Source organism: Lithobates pipiens, unplaced genomic scaffold (genome assembly GCF_037356315.1).
Source record: "Lithobates pipiens isolate NorthernLeopardFrog02 unplaced genomic scaffold, aLitPip1_a1.2 Scaffold_30, whole genome shotgun sequence".
Taxonomy (NCBI): domain Eukaryota; kingdom Metazoa; phylum Chordata; class Amphibia; order Anura; family Ranidae; genus Lithobates; species Lithobates pipiens.
In genome coordinates, this window is record NW_027507791.1 from 41,019,374 (window position 1) to 41,045,348 (window position 25,975).

The 25,975-nt window shown below is 42.7% G+C and overlaps 1 protein-coding gene across 1 annotated transcript in view; it reads left to right on the forward strand.

The window, feature by feature from the left end:
- Positions 1-25,975, forward strand: part of LOC143942694 (NACHT, LRR and PYD domains-containing protein 3-like) — a 70,827-nt gene that overhangs the window by 31,514 nt on the left and 13,338 nt on the right. The window contains exons 6-9 of the mRNA XM_077464074.1: positions 2,745-2,810; positions 7,801-9,514; positions 11,012-11,182; positions 15,653-15,817. Of these exons, the coding sequence (XP_077320200.1) occupies positions 2,745-2,810; positions 7,801-9,514; positions 11,012-11,182; positions 15,653-15,817 (2,116 nt within the window). The remainder of the gene's footprint in view (positions 1-2,744; positions 2,811-7,800; positions 9,515-11,011; positions 11,183-15,652; positions 15,818-25,975) is intronic.

Below are 25,975 nucleotides of genomic sequence, written 5' to 3' on the forward strand. Positions count from 1 at the left end.
TAGTCCATTATGCTTTACCTTTGCAGGGAAAAAAAGAGGAAGTAAACCCATCAGGGTTTACTTCCTCTTTAATAGACTCAGACAGTGTGTATATCCACTCAGGTGCAATACATCAAACTGTGCACCTAACCCAGTGCTAACAGTATCCAATCAAGTGCTATGTACAAAATCAATAATCAAAAAAATTCAATAGAAGTAAAACAGCGTGTAGCAAAAATAAAAATTTAAAATAAAAAATAATATATAGGTAGCAGACTAAAGTGAAATCCAAAAAATGAGTAGATAAAAGTAGAAAAAAATTATTTTAAACAAGAAAATAAAAGCTGTCGTATTAAAATAAAAATGTAAAAAAAATATAATAAACAATAAAATAAAATAAAGAAATATACACAGAATGTAAATAAATAAAGAAAAAAATAAAAAATAAAAAATAAATGAAAATTAAAAAATAAAAAATAAAAAAATAAAAATAAAAAATATTAAAAATAAAAAAATTAATACTCAGAATATACAGAAGGATAAGACTTGTAAAAACTTAATAGTGCAACTTGGTACAGTGCAATAACATCCAGTATATCTTAATCAAAGTGCATACAGTGCTGAAAATAATAATCAAAATCCAAACGCACATCCAGAATGTGCTCTAAAGTATAAGCACCCAGAATGTGCTCTAAAATATCACATCAAGTAATGGTTATCTATAGTCATGCAAAATGTGAGTCCATCCAGTGGTAGATAAATCAATAAGCTGCGTGACCAAACAAAAAGGGACTGATTCCACCGGTGCTCCTGTGAATCTTGTGTTCACACGCTAGGTGCAATAACTACCTTACCTTACTGCTGTAAGGTAAACAGCATTCCAATAAACACTCGCTATCCGCTGGTATGGGTTCAGTAAGTAGTTTACTCTGGACACTCAGTCACCATGCATATGTAGTTATCATAAAGGGAAGAAAGGGGAACACTCCAATGGTGAAGTAAGTATTCAAAGTTTCTATTTATTCAATAAGCAAAGTCCTGGGTACTCACATTTAAAAGCCATAAAATGTACAGTTTAAAACACGAACGAGCGCTGCGCTCGTACTCCGGACGTCACTTCCGGTGTCCTCACTCTCCAATAGCGTTCCTACGCGTATCGTCACCAGTCATGGGACTTCATCAACACCTAGGCACTACAGCTAGTTTATTTAGCTACATTGTTATTTTTCTTTGTTCATTTGGAGCGCAACACCAACTACTACCTATCATCACTTATTTTGGGGAGGGTTATCACCCCTACCGGTGTTTTGCTGCAACCATAGCTTTTGCAAGAATACCTTATACCTTTACAATGAGCAAAAATGTAATGTGTCACCCCTGGCAGCCATGGCACCCTAAGCCATGGCCTATTGGCTATGTGAGTAATCCAGCCCTGGATACTGTGTATACCAGTGGTTGTCAACTTTCAAGGTAAAGGGAGCCTCAAATGCGGCCCCCAATGTCTCCAAAAGATCACATATAGTATTTATTGCATGTAATGCTAACTAAAACTGCCACAGATGGTAGACTTGCTAGAGGAAATGGTCATAGATCATTGTACAGGAGTGGTTGGAGACTGAACTCATGCTATAGAATAAAGTCAGAGAATAGGGGCATGTTGCTTGATACCACTGCATTTTACTACTGTTATGGGCCCCTTTACAAATCAATGCTCCCTCTAATCACTGCTGGGGCCAAAGGGTCATACTTCAAACATCAAAGGGCTGCATGTGGCCCCGGGGTTGTATACAGTAAAGTCTGGTACCAAAAGGCCAATATCGGCCTGTCTGACAGAGGCTGTCCAAACAGCCAGCTTTTGTTGAATGGGCATACTGAAAAACCAGCAGCCGATCGACACCCGATCATCGCTGGCAGCCAGGCAGTCCCCAGGTCAGACCATAATAGCTCAGCAGGGAGATCGTTGTACTAACATCACATAGGAAAAAACAGCCATGAGGACTGGTGAGTGTTACCATCAGAGGACTGAAAGTCATGCCTGAATGGACTGGGTGTAAACAGTTTGGAATGGATGCAGAGTCAGTCTGGGAGGACTGTGGAGAAGTAGCCAGGAGGGCTAGAGAAAGGTGCAGCTGCAGCCAGGAGGGCTGGCAGTGCCTGAAGAGGTGGTACTGGGAGCTGTAGCCACAGTAGAAGTTAGCACCAAAGACCTCTATTTTTGCTACACCAAAAAGGGCCTGCGGTCCCTGCCTGCAAAGGGCATTTGCTTCCTCATCAGTACTAGCTGGTCCTGGAAGTTGTAATTCTACAAGAAAGTCTGTGCTAGAAGAGGAGTGGGTATATACAGTACTGGATGTATATAGTTGTGTCCCTGAAGAGTTTCTATTGATCACGGGGTTTCTCTTGATATCGGAGTGTAATAGTGTGAGGAGGAATGTGTAGACCCCCATCAACAGTCTGCTCACTTTAGGGCACCCTTGGAAACAAGTCAAGGGATAATGAAAGACAAAAGTAGGCCAGAAGGGCAGGCGATTCATGGGACTTTGTATGGTAGCCAGTGGATAAAGGGCTAGTAGACTGCTCAGAACCCTCAATGAGAACCGTAGCTGCAATCATTCTAATTTGTGAGCTCTGATTAGGAGAAATATTTAATCCAGCACCTCTAATCCAATGTCCTCTAGATTAATATTATATATATATATATATATATATATATATATATATATATATATATATATATATATGTAGTAATAATTTATTTTTTTAAGGTGACTATCTGCTGCATCAGAGTCTGTTGGATGAACATGGTTGCTCACTGACTCCAGAACTGAAAGGTACATACAGCAAATATTGTATTTTATTCAAATACAGTGCCTTGCAAAATATAGATACCCTTTAAAATTTTCCACATGTATTTTATTGAGATTTTATGTTATAGACCAACACAAAGTGGCACATAATTGTGAAGTGAAAGGAAATGTTTTTTTTTACATTTTTTTACAAATAAATATGTGAAAAGTGTAGCGTGCATTTTTATTCAGCCCTCTTTACTCTGATACCCCTAACTAAAATCTAGTGGAACCAATTGCCTTCAGAAGTCACCTAATTAGTAAGTAAAGTCCACCTATGCGTAAATTAATCTCAGTATAAATAAAGCTGTTCTGTGAAGCCAGCATCATGAAGGCCAAGGAACACACCAGGCAGGTCAGGGATGAAGTTGTGGAGAAGTTTAAAGCAGGGTTAGGTTATAAAAAATCTCCCAAGCTTTGAACATCTCATAAAGCTCTGTTCAATCCATCACCCAAAAATGGAAAGAGTATGGCACAACTGCAAACCTACCAAGACATGGCCGTCCACCTAAACTGACCGGCCGGGCAAAGAGAGCATTCATCAGGGAAGCAGCCAAGAGGCCCATGGTAACTCTGGAGGAGCTGCAGAGATCTACAGCTCAGGTGGGAAAATCTGTCCTCAGGACAACTATAAGTTGACCTTTATGGAAGAGTGACAAGAAGAAAGAAATTGTGGAAGGAAAGCCATAAGAAGTCCTGTTTGCAGTTTGCGAGAAGGCATGTGGGGGACACAGCAAATATGTGGAAGAAGGTGCTCTGGTCAGATGAGAACAACATTTAACTTTTTGGCCTAAAAGCAAAACGCTATGTGTGGTGGAAAACTAACACTGCGCATCACTCTGAGCACACCATCCCCACTGTGAAACATGATGGTGGCAACATAATTTTGTGGGGATGCTTTTCATCAGCAGGGAAAGGGAAGCTGGTCAGAGGTGGTGGGAAGATGGATGGAGCCAAATACAGGACAATCTTAGAAGACAACATGTTAGAGTCTGCAAAAGACTTGAGACCGGGGAGGAGATTCACCTTTCAGCAGGACAACGACCCGAAACATACAGCCAGAGCTACAATGGAATGGTTTACATCAAAGCATATTCATGTGTTAGAATGGCCCAGTCAAAGTCCAGACTGAAATCCAACTGAGAATCTGTGGCAAGACTTGAAAAATGCTGTTCACAGACGCTCTCCATCCAATCTGACAGAGCTTAAGCTAATTTGGAAAGAAGAATGGGCAGAAATGTCCTCTCTAGATGGGCAAAGCTGGTAGAGACATCCCCAAAAAGACTTGCAGCTGTAATAGTAATAAAAGTGGTTCTACAAAGTAGTGACACGGGGGGGGGGGTGAATAAAAATGCCCCCCCACACTTTTCACATATTTATTTGTATCATTTATCATTTTCCTTCCACTTCACAATTATGTGACAATTTGTGTTGGTCTATGACATGAAATCCTAATAAAATACATTCTGCTTTTGGTTGCAACATGAAAAATTGTGGTAAATTTCAAGGGGTATGAATACTTTTTCACTCATTAGGGGCTTTTCTTTTACTGAGAGTCATAAAATGTATACACGACAAAATCGGTGTGTGCCTGCTGCTGATATTCCACGGCAAAGGGGAAATCCACTTTTTTGCCAGCCCCCTCCTCCCTCCAACACAAATGGTTAGAAAAAGCCTTAAGTCAGTCGAAAGTCATGGCAACTAGGAAAGGTCGTTGACTTCATACATGGGCAAGGTTTTTTTTGTTTTTTAGGGATCTGTACCAATAAACACTCAATCACCCAAGACTTCCATGGAAAAGAGAAGCTGCCTATGAGAAGTTGTTAATTAGCCCTGGAAAGGCAAATGTCAAACATGAACAATTTATAAATATTAACCTCAAAATGACTAAATAATCTAAAACTGGTCAATTCCTAAAGAATGACAAGAAAGGCAAGGGTTAGATTCAAAACATATAGGAGAAAGTAATCCCTGTATAGACCCATTTTTTGATGTTGTTGGCCTGTTGGTATGCCCGTGATGGTGAAGTTCACTCAAATAACTCATATGTTCTATTGATCAAGTATAAAGGTAGAGGGAAAGTGGACAGCCCTGGTGAATAACATTATGAATAAGTACCAGTTCAAAGAACAATCCATTGACATGGATTCCTGCAGCTGGGGAGCCATAAAGGGTCACCATTTTGTGAAGTAGGGGTATGACAATTTGTTGTAATGTCACACAGAAGAATCCCCAGTCAGGGTTATTTTCGGTATCATCAGAAAGTAGGCAGAGGGGGCTGTTTACAATTGGTTGCACGATCAATGACTGTATTAGTGGGCAGCTCAGTGGTGTAGTGGGTAGCACTTTCACCTAGCAGTAATGCCTTGTACACACGGTTGGACATTCCGACCACAAAATCCGTCAGATTTTTTCAGATGGATTTTGTCCTAAACTTGTGTTGCATACACATGGTCGGACAAAGTTGGCGGAAAATCCGATCATTCAGAACGTGATGGCGTTCGTTCATTGCGACGGGACTACATTGAGGCTAGTAGCCAATAGCTTTGGTCTCATAATTTGATCTGAACCTGCGTGGCACTTTGTCCAATCGGAATTCTCTACAAACGACCGGAAAAAAGTCCGATCGGATTTTTTGGTCGGAAAATTTGAGATCCTACTCTCAAATTTTCGATAGAGCCCACAAACGATTGGATTTTCCGACAATATAATCCGATTGGACCTTTTCCGTCTGAATTTACGGCCATGTGTACAAGGCATAAAAAGGGTCACTGGTTTGAATCCCAACCACGACACTACCTGCCTGGAGTTTGCAGGTTCTCACTGTGCCTGCATGGGTTTCCTCCAGGTACTCTGGTTTCCTCCCACACTCCAAAGAACATGCTGGTAGGTTAATTGGATCCTGTCTAAATTGTCCCTAGTATGTATGATTGTGAGTTAGGGACCTTAGCGTGTAAGCTCCTTGAGGGTAGGGACTAATGTGATTGTACAATGTATATGTAAAGCGCTGCATAAATTGGCAGGGCTATATAAGTACCTGAAATAAATAATAGTCCTGATAGTACTAATTTGTGCCTCTGTCAAGGGAACAAACTCAATGGGGTTGATTTACTAAAGGCAAATAAACTGCGCAGTTGCACTAATTTTCCTAAAAATTTAACGCCAATGTGGTAAAGCTTCACTTTGTAAAGAATACCCAATCAGGTGCAAGGAAAAAAAATAATAATATTTGTTTGCACATGATTGGATGACATTATGGCCTGGTTCACACTGATATGGCTCTGAGAGCCACATTAGGCATGGGCACGGCAGCCCATTTTTGGAATCACAGCCTACAAGAGAACCACAAGTGCAGTGACTGAACATTTACCAGTACGTGCGGCCAAGGCCGTCTTTAATATTGATTGGACCATGGGCAAAAAATTTCTTGGCCCCCCCCCCCCCCATGCAGTTTCACTCTCCAACTGCTCTCAGGCATATAATAAATAGCAGCTAGACTTAAAATCAGTTTACTGTATCAGATCAGGCAGAAATTGTGATTGGTTGCCAGCACTTAAAGCATATCATTACTGCTTATTGACTGGTTGCTAGAGGTTACAGCACACATTACGGTTCACTGATTAGTTGCTAGAGGTTACAGCACATCATCTCCTCACTGCAGTGGAGCATGCTATACATATGAATGCTGCATTTATTTACATATCAAAGCTGCCAGCCACAGTTATTTACATATGAATTCTGGTTATTTACATGTAAACACAGGATCTGCAGGTGAGTGATCTGTACACAACAACAGGGCAGAGCTGGGCAGCATTAGTACCAGCACTTCACACTGAGATATCGGGACACAGCACAGGACTAAGCCCCTGTACATACGGTCGGACATTCTGCCAACCAAATCCATCGGATTTTGTCCTTCGGATCTTGTCCGAAACTGTTGCATACACACAGTCGGACTAAGTTGTCGAAAAATCCGATCATTTAGAACGTGATGACGTAATTTTGTTACGATGGGACTACATTCAGGCTAGTGGCCAATAGCTTTGATGTAGGAATTTGATCTGAGCATGCGTGGCACTTGGTCCGATCAAAATTCTCTACACATGATTGGAGTATGTCCGATCGAACCAGTTGGTCGGAAAATGTTTCCAATAAGTTGGAAAATTGGGTCTGACGGATATTCCGACGGAATCAGTCCAATGCATACCACACACAGTCAGATTATCCAACAACACGGTCCGATAGGACACATTCCGGCGGATTCTCCGTCCGTGTGTACAAGGGCTTAAACTTCAAGGGAGAAGGGAATTTAAACTGGGATAATTGGCAAGTATGAGACAGCTGTTATGGGCCCCACAACAATGACAGGGCCAAGGGCAGCTGCCCCTTTTGCCCTGCCTTAAAGACGGCCCTGTGTGCAGCGTGCCATTAGGATTAATGGCACCCACACACATCTCCTGCATTTCTCTGTGCAGGTGGTTGAGGCTGCATGAACAGGTGAAGCCCTACAGCAGGAACCACCTGCAAGGATGTGAAGCTAGCCATAATAAGTTCTGGGGTACATGAGAGCATAGTCTATTTTCCTTTATTAAATCCACTATTAAATCCAATGTGTTCTGTATGGGTTAGGTGTGGTATGTAGGTGTCATTCTGTTTGCTATCCCATTGACCTAATACTTCAAAATCAACATTAATTTGTGAAATTGGATGAAAGCCAGAACATTGCATATTTCTCAAGTTCAGTCATTCAGTCAGTGAAATACAGTTTATTATTATAGGCATTTTATAGTTACTTTCTATCTCCTGAAAGCCCTACTCTTGAGTGGCATCTTAGCAAACTACAGATGCTTATATGTATTTAATATAATAAACACTAGAATTTTGAAAAACATTCCGAAAACATATTTAAAATAATTTCATATTTCAACTTCTGTTTTTATCTAATAAAAAAAAAAAACCTTTCACAACTTTCTAGATATTCAGGAAAAGCACAAACAACATCTGATGGAGAAGTTTGAGACTCTGGTGGAGCATAGACCGCCAGGAACTACCCTGGAACCACAAAGATTCCTCATTAATGAGCGTTATGTGAACCTGATTGTGGTCTCCACCAATCAGTTCAGGCAGCGTCCCCAGAATGAGATAATACAGACTGGGGTAAAACATGAGGAATTCTTGAAGGAAACACAAACTGGACTGGAACACATTCCCCTCAACAGGCTGTTCCGATGGAACCCCCAGTCACAATGTGTACCACATGCAGTAATGGTGAGCGGAGTGCCGGGAATAGGGAAGACCACACTGATTCAGAAGTTTGTCTATGACTGGGTGACCGGAAAACACTACCAGAGATTTGCCTTTCTCTTCTTCTTCAGATTCCGGGACCTTAATAGACTGGGAGAGGTCAGCTTGAAGGAGATGATTCTTCATCGTTATTCGTATCTGGAGGGCCAGATTGGAGACATTTTACAAGATCCAGAGAGACTTCTGTTTATATTTGATGGATTAGATGAAAGTATTCACCAAATAGATTTCTACTCAAGCAAACTGTCTAATCCACAACAGAGATCACATTTTGGTGAGATTGTGGTCAGTTTGGTGAGGCAGAGTCTTCTTAAGGGTTGCTCTGTACTGATAACCAGCCGTCCAACCAGACTGACATCAGTTGATACCGGTGTTTTCCAGAGAATAGTTGAGATCATGGGATTTCTCCATGGAGACAGACTGATCTTCTTCAATAATTTCTTTGGAAATGAGGAATTGTCAGAGAAGGCTTTTCATTATGTGCAGGAGAATGACACACTGTACACTTTCTGTTATATCCCATCATACTGCTGGATCATCTGTACAGTGTTATCAATGTGCTTCAGATCCCAACCAACAATCACTGATCAGCTGATGACATCATTACCCAAAACAGTGACACAACTCTTTGTGACTTTTGTCTCCAACATTCTGGCCAATCACAGCCAGAATAAAGATGGTGGTCACACTGCCCGGGAACTGCTGACATCTATTGGGTGGATGGCAGAACATGGAGTCAGGAATCACATGATTGTATTTGATGATCGTCATCTGGAGTCATTTAGTGTGAGAAAGGATAATCATGTCTTTTCATCTTTCATGATGGAATCTGGTCGGCCTCCTGATGTGGATTACACCTTCTTACATCTCATTCTTCAGGAGTTTTTTGGTGCTTTAGTTCATTTTATTAACTATAATCCAGACAGATTACAGGAATTACTTGATAAGACTGAATCTTACAAAGACAGCCGTGCTGAAATACTCCTCCGTTTCCTCTGCGGTCTCTCAGACTCTTCTACTAGATCCATGATTAAGTCTCATGTGGGAGAATTGTCTGCTCAGGCTGCCAGACATGTCATCACCTGGATCCAGAAGAAAATTGCAGAAGAGCGAAAACCTGACAAATCCAGAGAACACAAGATTGAATTTCTTAATGTATTCTACTATCTCAATGAGAGCAGGAATAAGGCTCTGGTATCACAATGTACTGGGTTAAAAAAAGTAGACTTTTGTGATGTTCCCTTCACCCCTCTGCACTGCTCTGTGCTGTCTTTCATCCTTACATCCAGCAAAATGACAGAAGAACTAGATATAGCAAGATGTAATATTCAAAGTGAAGGATTAAGAAAACTTTTACCAGCTCTACACACTGTTAAGAACTTGAGGTAAAGTTTAAGTATGCTTAAATTACATTTCTGTGCTAAAACAATGTTAGGCCCATGGCCAGATCTATGGGGGTGCTGGGGTGAGCTGCGCCCCCCGATTTCAGTTGCACCCCCACAAAGACCTCTGCCCACCCCTCTCCACCCCGAATGCCATGCCTGGCTGCTGAGCTCCTTTCCTTTTTCTTCCCTGCACACAGCTCCTCCTCCCCGCACATAGCTGAGATCGCATTCCTTACACAGAGCCACGATCTGTTCAGTGTGTAGCTGGCAACACTTGCTTTTCTGATCAGGGAATTTCACAGGTCAGAATTGCAATATAGTAACCAGATCTTGACTGTGTGTAAGGAATACGATCTCATGCCCCGTACACACGATCAGAAATTCCCCCCCGCAAAAGTCCAATGTGAGCTTTTGGTCGGAAATTCCTACCGTGTTTATGCTCCATCGGACTTTTGTTGGCGGAATTCCAGCCAGCAAAAAGATTGAGAGCAGGTTCTCTATTTTTCGGATGGAAAAAGTTCCGATCGGAATTTACAATCGTCTGTACCAATTCCGACGTGCAAAATTCCTATGCATGCTCGGAAACAATTCGATGCACGCTCGGAAGCAATGAACTTCATTTTCTGGGCTTGTTGTAGTGTTGTACGTCACCGCGTTCTTGACAGTCGGAAGTTCAGAGAACTTTTGTGTGACCGTTTGTATGCAAGACAAGCTTGAGTGGAATCCAAGTTTTTTCCAACAGAGATTCCGCTTGTGTGTACGGGGGCATGTATAGTGTAGGGAGGAGGAGCTGTGGGCAGGGAAGGGAAAGAAAATCTGCCGAGGTGTGATCCCTGTTCTCTGCCTCACCAGTGCTGGGGGTTATTATTGCATCTACTGACTCGATTGCTGAGGGTTGTTATTGCATCTACTGACACCAATGCTGATTATTGCATTACCAATCACCAATACTGGGGGTTATTATAGTGTCAACTAACACCAATTCTGAGAGTTATATGTTCACCCACTGATACCAACGCTGGGGGTTAATATTGCAATCTCTGACACCAAAGAAGGGGTTTATTATTGCAGTCTCTGACAAGTTGGGATTAATATTGTGGCCGTTGACACCAATGCTGGGGTTGTTATTGCATCCACAGACAACTCGGGGGGCTTTGGTCATGGCTATGGACACTAATGATGGGGCTTATTTTACACCAACTTTCTTTTCAGTGTTCATTGCAGTAAGTTGCAAAAAATGCAGCAGGACCGACATTTTCAGGTATTAAGGAGCTTTGCAGCCTGTTCATTATGAATGGGCTGCTCAGCTTGAAGCACTGCACCCCAACGCAAAAAAGCTGCTATTTTGCAGCCCTCTAAAAGTGTTGGGGGCAAATTTGAAGCACTATATGATTGTTGATGATTACCACTGGGTTAACGATTTGATACAAAAGCAAGCAACTTGAAAAGTTATTTTGACACAAATTTAGGCAATAATCGTACTTTTTCTTTTTACAGTTTAAAAGATAATGGATTAAGAGGCAGTTCCTGCAAACATCTCATGGAGCTTATATGTAATAATGAGAACTTGAGGAAACTTGATCTGTCTTTAAACAATTTGGAAGATCCTGACTTTGGTGACTTCATGACAGCTCTGTCTACTCCAACATGCAGGATAGAGGAATTAAAGTGAGTATAACAAATCAATACATGACTGAGAAATGCAGTAGAGAGGAATTATTGTGACTGTATCAGATCTATATATGACAGAGCCACACAGGATTGTGGAATTACTGTGACTGCATTACATCTACAGTGGTGTGAAAAAGTGTTTGCCCCCTTCCTCATTTCCTGTTCCTTTGCATGTTTGTCACACTTAAGTGTTTCGGAACATCAAACCAATTTAAACAATAGTCAAGGACAACACAAGTAAACACAAAATGCAATTTGTAAATGAAGGTGTTTATTATTAAAGGTGAAAAAAAATCCAAACCATCATGGCCCTGTGTGAAAAAGTGATTGCCCCCTAAACCTAATAACTGGTTGGGCCACCCTTAGCAGCAACAACTGCAACCAAGCGTTTGCGATAACGTGCAATGAGGCTTTTACAGCGTCCTGGAGGAATTTTGGCCCACTCCTCTTTGCAGAATTGTCCTAATTCAGTTACATTAGAGGGTTTTCGAGCATGAACGGCCTTTTTAAGGTCATACCACAACATCTCAATAGGATTCAGGTCAGGACTTTGGCTAGGCCACTCCAAAGTCTTCATTTTGTTTTTCTTCAGCCATTCGGTGGTGGACTTGCTGGTGTGTTTAGGATCATTGTCCTGCTGCAGAACCCAAGTTCGTTTCAGCTTGAGTACACCAACAGATGGTCGGACATTCTCCTTCAGGATCTCTTGGTAGACAGCAGAATTCATAGTTCCTTTTATCACGGCAAGTCTTCCAGGTCCTGAAGCAGCAAAACAGCCCCAGACCATCACACTACCACCACCATATTTTACTGTTGGTATAATGATCTTTTTATGAAATGCAGTGTTCCTTCTACACCAGATATACTTGGACACACACCTTCCAAAGAGTTCCACTTTTGTCTCATCGGTCCACAGAATGTTGTCCCAAAAGTCTTGGGGATCATCAAGATGTGTTGTGGAGAAATTGAGACGAGCTTTGATGTTCTTTTTGCTCAGCAGTGGTTTTCTCCTTGGAACTCTGCCATGCAGGCCATTTTTGCCCAGTCTTTTCCTGATGGTGGAGGCATGAACGCTGACCTTAACTGAGGCAAGTGAGGCCTGCAGTTCCTTGGACGTTGTTGTGGGGTCTTTTGTGACCTCTTGGATGAGTCGTCGCTGCGCTCTTGGGGTAATTTTGGGCGGCCGGCCACTCCTGGGAAGGTTCACCACTGTTCCATGTCTTCGCCATTTGTGGATAATGGCTCTCACTGTGGTTCGCTGGATTCCCAAAGCTTTGGAAATGGCTTTATAACCCTTTCCAGACTGATAGATCTCAATTACTTTCTTTCTCAATTGTTCCTGAATTTCTTTGGGTCTCGGCATGATGTGTAGCTTTTAAGGATCTTCTGGTGGACCTTACTGTGTCAAGCAGCTCCTATTTAAGTGATGCCTTGATTGTGAACAGGTGTGGCAATAATCAGGCCTGGGTGTGGCTAGAGAAATTGAACTCAGGTGTGGACAACCACAGTTATAGTATGTTTTAACAAGGGGGGCAATCACTTTTTCACACAGGGCCATGATGGTTTGGATTTTTTTTCACCTTTAATAATAAACACCTTCATTTACAAATTGCATTTTGTATTTACTTGTGTTGTCCTTGACTATTGTTTAAATTGGTTTGATGTTCCGAAACACTTAAGTGTGACAAACATGCAAAGGAACAGGAAATGAGGAAGGGGGCAAACACTTTTTCACACCACTGTATACAGGAGTAAAATTACTGTGACTGTCAGATCTATCGAGGACTGAGACTCAGTCTTATGCCCTGTACACATGACCGGACTTTCTGGCAGACTAGGTCCGACGGTCTTCCTGATGGACTTTCGGCAGAGCTCCGATGGACTTCCGAACGAACGGACTTGCCCACACAGAAATGGACTGAGTTTCTTCGAAAGTCTGTTCGTTTTGAACGTGATGACGTATGAAGGGACTAAACAAGGAGGTTCAATAGCCAGTAGCCGATAGCTTCCCTTGTGTCGTATTTGGTCCGTCGGACCAGCATACAGACGAACGGTTTTCCCGATTGGAATTGAGTCCATCGGACAGATTTGAAACATGTTCTATTTCTAGGTCCGTCTGATTTTTTTAAATTAAAAACTATCGGATTAGCCTACACACGATTAGATTGTCCAACGGACTGATTCCACTTGACCTAGTCTGCCGGAAAGTCCAGATGTGTGTACGTGGCATTAGGATAGAGGAATTACTATGACTGTATTAGATGTACATATAGGACTGAGACACACAAGTTATTAAAATTACCATGACTGAATTGGATCTAAAACACATTGGTTAACGTATGTCTATTAAAGTGATAGTAAGCCACTGAAAAAAAAAAAAAAACCTGCAAGACAACAGTGGAATGGGGCAGCACAGTGGTGTAGTGGTTAACACTCTCACCTAGCAGTAAGAAGGGTCGCTGGTTCAAATCCCAACCACAACACTACCTGCCTGGAGTTTGCATGATCTCCCTGTACCTGCATGGGCTTCCTCCAGGCACTCCGGTTTCCTCCCACACTCCAAAGATATGCAGGTAGGTCAATTGGCTTCTGTCCAAAATTTGCCCTAGTATATGAATGGGGACCTTGGATTGTGAGCTCCTTGAGGGTAGGGACCAATGTGAGTGTACACTGTACAGGGATAGGGACAATTGTAGACACTCTCTCAGGTTGAACTGGATGGACTGGTGACTTTATTCAACCTTGCTATGTAACAGCACACATGCATCACATACTAGCACATTATGAAATACTTACCTGAGATTGAAGCTCCTGCAGTCACTGCTGAAGGGGCTAACGTGTTCCCTTGGCATGTCTTCCAGGTTCATGGGCTCCAGCACTGTGAGTGACCGGAGCTGCATGCGTATGGGAGTTCTCCGTACTGGCACAATCCACTGGACCTTCAAAGTGCATGTGTCGCTGACATCAGCAGATGCATGCAGGGTGCATATCTTGTAAACCATGCAGGCAGAAAAAAACACACCACCAAACTTGTGTTTTTTTAAAGTAACTAGTGCCCCAAATAGCTCAAAAAAGCTAAAAAATGCATGAAAATAAGCAAAAACTTTTGTTCCAGCTGTTTGTTTCGATTATACAGTGGTTTTGAAAATACTATCTAGACAGGTTTGTGAAAAAAAAACACTTATGTTCAAAAAAGCTTGAAGGAGCTCAATAAAAATGTGAGAGCACAAAAAAGAACAAGCTTCTTCAAGCTTTTATATGCAGAAATAAAAGCTCAAAAGCAGCTTTTCTTTTAGCGGCAGTGTGCATGAGCCCTTATACTTTCAGAGCTAGCATTTTAAGAATGGGTCGCACTTTAATAGTCTACAAATTTATTTTATTCTTTTGACTCAAATGTTGGAGGTCCATTAGAAGTGTGGGGTGCTGGATCATCTGTTCTGTTTGTTATCTTGCTGGTGGTCCAAAAGAGATTTTTGTAGGCAGCTTTCCAAGGAGCGACAGTCATAGGTTGGCACATACCTTGGGTGCACATGGATGTACCGTATAAGAGAGAAAAGACCAGAAATGCATTTGTACAATCCAGGAAATTAATTTGTTATAGGTCACATTCAGTAAAAAATCAACTTGTTTTGGGTGTTTAAAGGGTCCCCCTTCTCCAAAGCTTGGTGAATGTTGATGACAGCGTGTATACTGGACTAATGAATGTAGAGTATTCTCAGACAATAAACACATCTGCTCTAGATGCTGGTTAGGGCCCAGAAATACTCACCAATGCTCATACATTCATCAGTCCAGTATGAACTTTGACTTCAACATTTGCCAAGCCTCGGGGAAGGGGAACCCTTTGAATACCTACAAGTTGGTTGTTACTGAATGTGTCCCTAAAGCATAATCATTTTCTGGACTGTACAAATACATATCTTTCAAATGTGACCTAGAACACAATACATTTCTGGACTCCATAAGTGTCTGCCACTTCCCTCCTTAAAACTGAATTCCACCCCCCAGCATAAAACTAAAAGTCAGCAGCTACACATACTGTAGCTGATGAGTCTTAATATTAGGACACTTACCTGTCCTGAAATCCTGTTTCCACTGGCTCTCAGGTGCTGCCGCCACCATTGCCTGTAGGAGAGAGCGCAGCAATATCTCTCAGAAGTGGGGATGTGTACCTCTCAAAAACAATTACCGGCTCCCCCCAAAAGGTGCCAAATGTGGCAGCGGGGGGGGGGAGTCAGATAAGTGGAGCTTCCACTTTTAGGTGGAACTCCACGTTAAACTTCAATTAGAACTCACAGATCAAAGACCCTACTGTTAAGATCTGGATGTGTGCCGCCTATAATGCTTCAGTTCCTATTTTTTTTCTTTTATTATAGGGGCTTGACAGCCTGGATTTCACAAACATTTACACTATAAAACTTATATTATATTTTTAACAAAAAATTTTTCCATTATTTTCTTCTACAGTTTGAATGGTAATTACCTGATAGACAGTTCCTGCCCCCATCTGGCATCTGGAATAAGAAATAACCAGACACTGAGGAAACTGAACCTGTCTGGGAACAATCTGGAGGGTCCTCATTTCAGGGATCTGATGGAAGCTCTGCCAACAAGCCGGATAGAGGAATTACGGTGAGTATAACAGGACTGGCAGAGAAATGCAATAATCATTTTAGTCTTGCAACTACCAAAATAGATTGATTGTTAGGTAATAGGAAACTAAATACATTTTGCCAAAGCGTGACTTTCAATTCTGCCTTCTAAACTGTGTATGCAAAATTTAGTTTTTCTTTATTTCGAGGATGTGTGTAGGGTAGTTTGTTTCATTCGTTGCTCCTATTTGTGTGCTTTTATTTTTTGTGTGTGTTTTATTGTTTGTTGTGAATTTTCACTTTAAATTTGTTCTAATTTTTTTTTGCCACGTTTTGATGACTCTAACAAGGCTACATTTTTTGGCTCAGGAAAAGATTTGGGATAGCTGGATGGAGATTTTGTAACTTTCAGTCAGTTTCCAACTCCAGGCTCCCACATTGACCCATTTGAGACCCCCTGTGTGTATGTTATGCTTTTTTTTTATAACTACCTTTTCAGATGTCTTCTAACTGGTTATATGACATGCAGGGTCCTCATTCCCTTTGAATCTTCAACTGGAACTGGGTCCTCAGTGATGAGTATCACTGATGTGGTGATTTCAGCACCTCTTTCTGCAACAAAAAACTCTGAAAACAGTAACAGTAACAGAAGGCAGCGTAAGTTTGGGAAACCCTAGCGTCATTCACTCAGGAGACTATAGATTTTTTTTCATGGTGAATAAAGGTACTGTGAAGCACAGCTCTATCAGGGGAGAGTGCTAAAAAATGTAATTTTTGCAAGGGATGGCACTGGGGAGGAGGTAAGTATCCATTTATCAGATGAAGTTTGGGATGATCTTTGATGTTGTAGGCTTGATATTTAATGCCTGGTACACACAATGAGATTATCAGGTGAATGATCGTCCATTTTTTTTCCTTTGCATGCTAGTCTCATATCAGAAACAAAAGAGCTTGCTAAAGTACAAAAATTCTCATACAACAGAATAAAAATTCAGAAGTGACCTAATGTGTTGTAGTGTATTTGTATTGTATTTTTGGACAACAATTGTACTGATTAACAACTTTAGCCCTGGGAAGGATTTACCCCCCTTCCTGACCAGAGCACTTTTTGCGATTCAGCACTGCGTCGCTTTAACTGACAATTGTGTAGTCGTGCAAAGTTGTACCCAAACAAAATTTACGTCCTTTTTTTTCCCATAAATAGAGCTTTCTTTTGGTGGTATTTTATCACCTCTGCGGTTTTTATTTTTTACGCTATAAACAAAAAGAAAGACAACTTTGAAAAAAAGCAATATTTTTTACTTTTTGCTATAATAATTATCCCCAAAAAATATATAAAAACCCCAAATTTCTTTCTCAGTTTAGGCCAATATGTATTCTTCTACATATTTTTGGTAAAAAAAATAAATAAATTGCAATAATCGTATATTGATTGGTTTACGCAAAATTTATAGCGTCTACAAAATAGGGAATAGATTTAACCACCTCAATACAGGACACTTAAACCCCCTTCCTTCCCAGACCAATTTTCAGCTTTCAGTGCTCTCTCACTTTGAATGACAATTACTCAGTCATGCTACACTGTAACCAAATGAATTTTTTATCATTTTGTTCACACAAATAGAGCTTTCTTTTGGTGGTATTTATTCACCACTTCATTTATTATTTTTTGTAATATAAGCGAAAAAAGAGCGAATTTTTTGAAAAAAAAAACAAATTTTCTACTTTCTCTTTTAAAAGAAACCAAAAAAATCTAATTTTGGCGAAAATTTAGGCCAAAATGTATTCTACTACATGTCTTTGGTAAAAAAAATCCTGATAAGTGTATGATCATTGGTTTGTGTGAAAGTTATAGAGCCTACAAGCCATGCTATGCATAATTGAAAATGTATCAATCCTAATGCACTGATGGCCTATCTCAGTTCTTGAGGCCCTAAAATGTCAGGACAGTACAATAACCCCCCAAATGACCCCTTTTTGGAAAGAAGACAGTCTGCGGTAATTGGTAAGAGGCGTAGTGAATTTTTTGAAGTTGCAATTTTTTCCCCACAATGCTTTGGAAAATTAAGAAATATATATATTTTTTTTTTCTTCACTAAATTATCATATTTACAAGTTATTTCTCACACATGGTGCAGGCATAATTGTAATTACACCCCAAAATACATTCTGCTATTCGTCCTGAGTATGGAGATACCCCATGTGTCAGACTTTTCCACAGCCTGGCCACATACAGAGGCCCAACATCCATGTAGCACCATCAGGCGTTCTAAAGGCATAAATTAACACATTTCAACACATGAAACACATTTCATTTCCTGAGTACCTATTACATTTTTGAAGGCCCTGGAGCACCAGGACAATGGAATTACCCACAAAGTGACCCCATTTTGGAAAGAAAACAACCCAATGTATATTCTGTGAGGCATAATGAGTCTTTTGAACATATAATTTCTTTCCACAAGTTTTTGGAAAACGTGGAAAGAAAATGAAAACCTATTTTTTTTTCACAAAGTTGTCAATTTAGAAGCTCTTTCTAACACATAACATGTACATAGCCAAAATGACACCCCAAAATACATTCTGCTACTCGTCCTGAGTATGGTGATACCCCATGTGTCAGACTTTTCCACAGCCTAGCAACATACAGAGGCCCAACATCCATATAGCACCATCAGGCGTTCTAAAGGCATAAATTAACACATTTCATTTCCTGAGTACCTATTACATTTTTGAAGGCCCTGGAGCACCAAGACAATGGAATTACCCACAAAGTGACCCCATTTTGGAAAGAAAACAACCCAATGTATATTCTGTGAGGCATAATGAGTCTTTTGAACATATAATTTCTTTCCACAAGTTTTTGGAAAACGTGGAAAGAAAATGAAAACCTATTTTTTTTTCACAAAGTTGTCAATTTAGAAGATCTTTCTAACACATAACATGTACATAGCCAAAATGACACCCCAAAATACATTCTGCTACTCGTCCTGAGTATGGCGATACCCCATGTGTCAGACTTTTCCACAGCCTAGCAACATACAGAGGCCCAACATCCATATAGCACCATCAGGCGTTCTAAAGGCATAAATTACACATTTCATTTCCTGAGTACCTATTACATTTTTGAAGGCCCTGGAGCACCAGGACAATGGAATTACCCACAAAGTGACCCCATTTTGGAAAGAAAACAACCCAATGTATATTCTGTGAGGCATAATGAGTCTTTTGAACATATAATTTCTTTCCACAAGTTTTTGGAAAACGTGGAAAGAAAATGAAAACCTATTTTTTTTTTCACAAAGTTGTCAATTTAGAAGATCTTTCTAACACATAACATGTACATAACCAAAATGACACCCCAAAATACATTCTGCTACTCGTCCTGAGTATGGCGATACCCCATGTGTCAGACTTTTCCACAGCCTGGCCGCATACAGAAGCCCAACATACAAGTACCACCTTCAGGCTTCTAACATATAGCATGTACACACCAAGAATTACACACCAAAATACATTCTGCTGAGCAAAGGGTAAAAAAAAAGGCTCACCTGTGGTTTTAGCAGGCAGGGACACCGTTCCAGAGCAGTCAAAGCATTTTCTAGACAGCCAAAGGAAATGTCCAGGAATTGTCCAGGCAGCAGACAGATATGGAAAATTATGAACATGGTTCAGTACAGTCCAAGGTTTAGCAGGCAGTTCAGGCATAGGCATGTCCAGTTCAGGTGGCAGGCACAGGCATGGCCAGTTCAGGTGGCAGGCAAAGGCAGGGCCAGTTCAGGTGGCAGGCAAAGGCAGGGCCAGTTCAGATGGCAGCAGGCGGCACTTTGTACATTGGGCCTTGGTCAGGTAAGACCCGAGGACAGGGGTAGAGGCTTCTTCCCACCCAGATCTCTACGAAGCCTCCGAGTCTCCAGACCCTAATCCGAGAAAACGAAAAACCCGGAGAAAAAGGTTTTCTCCACTCGGAAAACTTTTTCTGGAGCCCCTCACATGTGAGACCCCTGTGCTGTACAGTGGCAGGGCAAATGATCAGTTCAGGAGGCAGGCAAAAAGCATGGTCATTTAACAGGCCGAGGTCAATTCACGTTGAAGGCAGAAATATGTTTGGCAGAGGCATAGTCATTTAACAGTCCGGGTCATACACAGAAATGGCAGAAAGTGGAAACTGGAAAGAAATCATCTTCACTTTACTAATAGTTTAGTGAAGTATGATATCTTCAATAGCAAGTTCCAATGCAGAGGCCTGGCTGGGAGGGACAGTCTGGACAGTAGTATCGGGTGTCACGGCGAATTCCTCTACTTGTACACACACGGCATTTTTTTGGGGGTTTGCGACCTATTTGGGTAGGAGGGAGGATGTCGGGAAAGTGCCTTTCATGGAGTCTGGCTACTGCATCAGACCGAATTAGTTGAGTGGGTTGGCCATGGGGATAGACAAGGGCTGTGATGACATCTTCTTGAAATCTTAGATAGGTCAGGGAACTTTGGGTGCTTTTAGAAAAAATAATAAACGAATTGAACATGGCCAGTTGCATCAAATAAACGGCGACTTTCTTGTACCAAAACAGTGATCTCCTGGTGGCCAAGTAGGGCTGCATCATCTGGTCATTCATATCCACCCCCCCCATGTATAAGTTATACTCGTGGATACATTTTGGCATCTGGATGGGGCCTTTTCTTCTTTGCAGTTCCACCAAGGTGTCATTGTGTATTGTGGAAAGGATGTAGACATCTCTTTTTTTATCTCTCCACTTCACCGCTAGTACCTCGTCAGTCCGCATACTGGTCATTTCACCCTGTTTCAATTTCTTGGTGACCAATATCTGTGGGAAGCCTTTGCGGTTGGTCCGTGCTGTCCCACAGGCCACAGTCTGCTTTAGGTACAGATGGCGGAAAAGTGGGAGACTTGTGTAGAAATTGTCTACATATAGGTGGTAACCTTTCCCAAGCAATGGTTGGATCAGCTGCCAGACAATTTTGCCACTTGTTCCCATGTAGGTAGGGCATCCAGGGGGGTTTAGCTGTCGGTCTTTTCCCTCATAAATTATGAAGTCATATGTGTAACCCGTGGCCCTGTCACACGCCTTATAAAATTTTACCCCACGTCTGGCTCTTTTACTGGGCATGTATTGCTGTATTCCAAGTCGCCCAGTGAAGTGTAATAGGGATTCATCCACACAAATATTTTTATCAGGGGTAAACATCTGTTTCAAACTGGCGGAAAAAAAATTGATTAGGGGCCGAATTTTGAATAATTTATCATAACTGGGATGATTTCGAGGGAGGCATTGGGCATTGTTGTTGAAATGTAAAAATCTCATGATCATCTCATAACGGTTTCTGGGCATAATTGATGAATAGACCGGCATGTGGTGGATCGGTTGGGTAGACCAGTAGGAATGGACTTCATTTTTTTTTGTTAGCCCCATGTTGAGGGTTAGGCCAAGGAAAATTTTAAATTCTTCCACGGTGAGAGGTTTCCAAAAAAAAGGACGGGCATAGGAAGAACTGGGATTGTTGGCTATATGTTGGCTGGCATATAGATTACATTGCTCCACAATGTCGGTTAGGAGATCATTGGTAAAAAATAAATGAAAATAAAAAAGTGGTGTTACATTTTCCGTCTGTATCTGAGGGCCTGGCTGGGATGTAAAAAGGGGAATAACAGGTTCTACTGACGTATCGGGCAGCCATGTTGGATACAGCAGAACATCCTGAAGGCTAGTATGGGCACTGCCTCGTTGATGGGATGCTCCGTTGCTAGTATCTGGCCTATCTTCAAGGAAGGTTGCAGAACTGCTGGTGGATGCCTGCCTATCCCGGAGTGCTGCGCTGCTGGTGGATGCCTGCATATCATCCTGGAGTGGTGCGCTGCTGTTTGATGTCTGCGCCTGCTCATTTCTCCCGTTTCTCCTTGTTAGGATTCTATCTTCCTCGGTTTCCATCTCGGAGCCACTGCTTTCCACTGGCTCATAATCGATATCCGAGTCTGACGGAGAGAGTTCCCCGCTACTCTCGTCCGACATACTCTGGAGCATCTGGAAAGCCTCCTCTGCGCTGTACAACCTTTTAGTCATGTTGACGGGCGGAAGATGTCAGATGGCGGGCGTCAGATGTGCCTGATGGCGGGCGTCAGATGTGCCTGATGGCGGGCGTCAGATGTGCCTGATGGTGGGCGTCAGATGGGCCTGATGGCGGGCGTCAGATGGGCCTGATGGCGGGCGTCAAATGGGCCTGGTGATGGCGGGCGTCAGATGGGCCTGGTGATGGCGGGCGTCAGATGGGCCTGGTGATGGCGGGCGTCAGATGCGCCTGGTGATGGCGGGGCAGATGCGCCTGGTGATGGCGGGCAGATGCGCCTGGTGATGGCGGGCAGATGCGCCTGGTGATGGCGGGGCAGGTGCGCCTGGTGATGGCGGGCAGATGCGCCTGGTGATGGCCGGTCAGATGCGCCTGGTGATGGCGGGCGTCAGATGCGCCTGGTGATGGCGGGGCAGCTGCGCCTGGTGATGGCGGGGCAGGTGCGCCTGGTGATGGCGGGGCAGATGCGCCTGGTGATGGCGGGCAGATGCGCCTGGTGATGGCGGGTCAGATGCGCCTGGTGATGGCGGGTCAGATGCGCCTGGTGATGGCGGGCTGATGTGCCTGGTGATGGCGGGTCAGATGCGCCTGGTGATGGCGGGGCAGATGCGCCTGGTGATGGCGGGCAGATGCGCCTGGTGATGGCGGGTCAGATGCGCCTGGTGATGGTGGGTCAGATGCGCCTGGTGATGGCGGGTCAGATGCGCCTGGTGATGGCGGGTCAGATGCGCCTGGTGATGGCGGGCAGGTGCGCCTGGTGATGGCGGGCTGATGTGCCAGGTGTTTTTGGGGACACTGTGTTTTTGGGGACACTGTGTTTTGGGGGACACTGTGTTTTGGGGGACACTGTGTTTTGGGGGACACTGTGTTTTGGGGGGCACTAGCTGGGAGATCAGTGGGTAAACAGCAGACAAACAGCTAGAAAACTCACTGATCTTCCCGGCTGAAACAAAGATTTCTCTTCCTCTCCTCACTGACAGGTTCTGTGTGAGGAGAGGAAGAGATGAGAGCAGTTACAACTGCTCTCTATTTACATTACATGACGACTGTGATTGGACACAGTCGTCATGTGATCAGGAGGGCCAATCACATGGCCCTCCTGTTCTATTTTTCTCTCCGGTCTCCGGGGATGTCAGGCAGATCGGGATTGCGCCGCTGCGCGGGCACGTGGCGGCGCGATCACCGGTTTTCTGCCGCCCATCCCCCCTTTGTTTACTTACGATGGCTGTGATTAGACACAGCCATCGTGCGGATCAGGAGGGCAAATTACATTGCCCTCCTGCCGATCCGAGATGCGGCGTGTGCGGGGGACACGCGCGCATCGGGATCGCGCAGCTGCGCGGGAGCGCGCCCGCGCGATCCCGCTTCTTTGACAGGACGTTCGGGAACGTCCTGTCAGGAGTAGAGAGCTCCCACCCGGCCGTTTATATGCAGTGGCCGGGTGGGAAGTGGTTAATTATTATTAGTAATGGTGGAGATTATCTTGACTGCAACATTATGGCGGGCACATCGGACACTTGACACTATTTTGAGACCATTGTCATTTATACAGCGATCAGTGCTATAAAAATGCACTCATTACTGTATAAATGTCAATGGCAGGGAAGGGGTTAAGCACTAGGGGGTGGTCAAGGGGTTAAGTGTGTCCTAGGGAGTGATTCGAACTGTAGGGGGGGTGGGCTCACTACAACATGACAGAGATCACTGCTCCAGGTGACAGGTAGCAGTAGATCTCTGTCATGTCACTAGGCAGAATGGGGAAATGCCTTGTTCTCCCTGTTCTGCTGCTTCATGACATGATCGCGGGCACTCGGCAGACATCAAATCTGCGGGACCCACGGGCACAATCACAGAGTATGCTGCGCACCTACAATACTGTGATGTAAAGGGGATGTACCTGTAGACCCGTTTGCCCAGCCATGCCATTGTGCCGACGTACATCGTCGTGCGCTGATCGGCATGTGGTTAAACGAAAACTTTAATTTTTAAAATTTGTGTACTAGCAATCAGAATATTGTACGATCCCTTCAAAAGCAGTATTTTTTGTACAATTTTTTGATCATGTGTATGGGCCTTACAGTGATTTTAAAGGAAAAAATGTTGTTTAAAAAAAAACAGCAAACATGTCATATTTACCTGCTCTGCACAGTAGTTTTGCACAGAGCAGCCCTGATCCTCCTCTTCTTGGGTCCCCTGCTGGTGCTCTGGCCCCCTCCCCCTTGTCTAGTGCCCCCCATAGCAAGCCACTTGCTGTGGGGGCACTCGTGCATGCTCGCTCGCTATGTGTTCATAAGACATAGAGCATGGCTCAGCCTCGCCCCCTGTCCCTGCCTTACTGACTGTGATTGACAGCAGCGGGTGCCATTGTCTCCAACTGCTGCATCCCTGCCAATCAGGAGGGAGAGACCTGGAAAAGCCTCTGGTCTTGTGCACATCGCTGGATCTCATCTGGGCTCAGGTAAGTATTAGAGAAAACTAAGGGGGAGCTGGACACTAAAGGTTTTTTACCTACGTGCATAGAATGCATGAAGGTAAAAAAACCTTCAGCCTTTACAACCACTTTAAAGGTCCTTGTAGCCATTTAGTCATTCTTCCTTGGGTGGAATCGCATGTAATCCCTCAGAAGTAGATGTGGAAAATTGTTGATTCAAAGGAATTATGGATGATTCTGTCCTTGGGAGGCTCTGCTCTCAACCTCTGTACTAGAGAATGTTCTTGTTTGAAGACTAATGCAAGAAGAATTGAATAGCTTTCTAAGGCTTCATGTACACTTGGACATCAATTACCACGGCCGCAGTGTGATTAAAAAGTTATGGCAAGCAAGGTATGGCCAATCTGAAAATGCATTTGACAAGCTCCCCCAGAGAATATGTCAATGAACTGATTAAAGGGGTTGTAAAGGTTTGTTTTTTATTTCCTAATAGGTTCCTTTAAGCTAGTGCATTGTTGGTTCACTTATCTTTTCCTTCGATTGCCCTTCTAAATGTTTTTTTTCTTTGTTTTCTTTGTCTGAATTTCTCACTTCCTGTTTCTCCTCAGTAAGCTGTTCTGGCTGACTAACCACCGCTCGGATGGTAGTGTGAAGTTTACTGAGGAGAAACAGGAAGTGAGATATTCAGACAAAGAAAAAAAACATTTAGAAGGGAAATCAAAGGAAAAGATAAGTGAACCAACAATGCACTAGCTTAAAGGAACCTATGTAGAAAATAAAAAAATGAACCTTTACAACCCCTTTAAGGACAATTGGGGGATCAGTCAGCAAGACATATTAGACCTTTTGTAAGATTACACAACCCAAAATTGTCACTATATTTGGATCCATAAGGTTTGTATGTGATAGCTTCCTCAAATGCACAATGCTGGGAAAAATGCTAAGTAAATGTTATGTTTCAAAACAAAATTAAGGCTACACAGTTCACATGCTATTGAGGAAGCAATTAAACCGGTTCTAAAGACAGAAGTCTCTTTGTTATTACTTAAAGTGGAAGTAAAGCCATTGATTTAAAGTGGAAGTAAAGCCATTGATTTAAAGTGGATCTTTAGTCAGAAAATGGTTAAAGAAAATGTTCCTCTAAGTGGGACTTTGGAAGGGTAGTGTGCATCTAAATCACTAAGACAGTATTGAAAAATATATAATGTTTTTTAATAGACTAAAGTTAAAAAGTAACATGTACAATACATAGAATATGCAGGATGGAGATACAGAAATATGCAATAACACAACAGTTGAAGTTGACAACAAGCATTAGTCTGTTGAAAATAGGAGCAACAAGGCGTTTCAAGTCTGCAATATTGGTTCTCTTCTTCAGGGAAATGTAGTTACAACAGGACGCGAATACGTCTACAATGTCATGGTTATGCAATAGTTTGTCTGCTTACCTGTTTCCATGTGTTCATCTCTAGAGACCAGCCGACCTTCACCTGTCTGCTTTTGTAATCCATCCTCTGGCATGGCTCCACCCTAGCTCCTATCAGGGAGCTCTATATTAACCTGTGCACTGCAGACCAACCCTGCTGATCAACCTTTGTGTGTTTAGCTTCCTGTTACCTGCCGTGTGCTCTTCCGTTGTTCCATTACCGACTTTGGCGTGTCCTTGATAATCCCTGTTTGCCT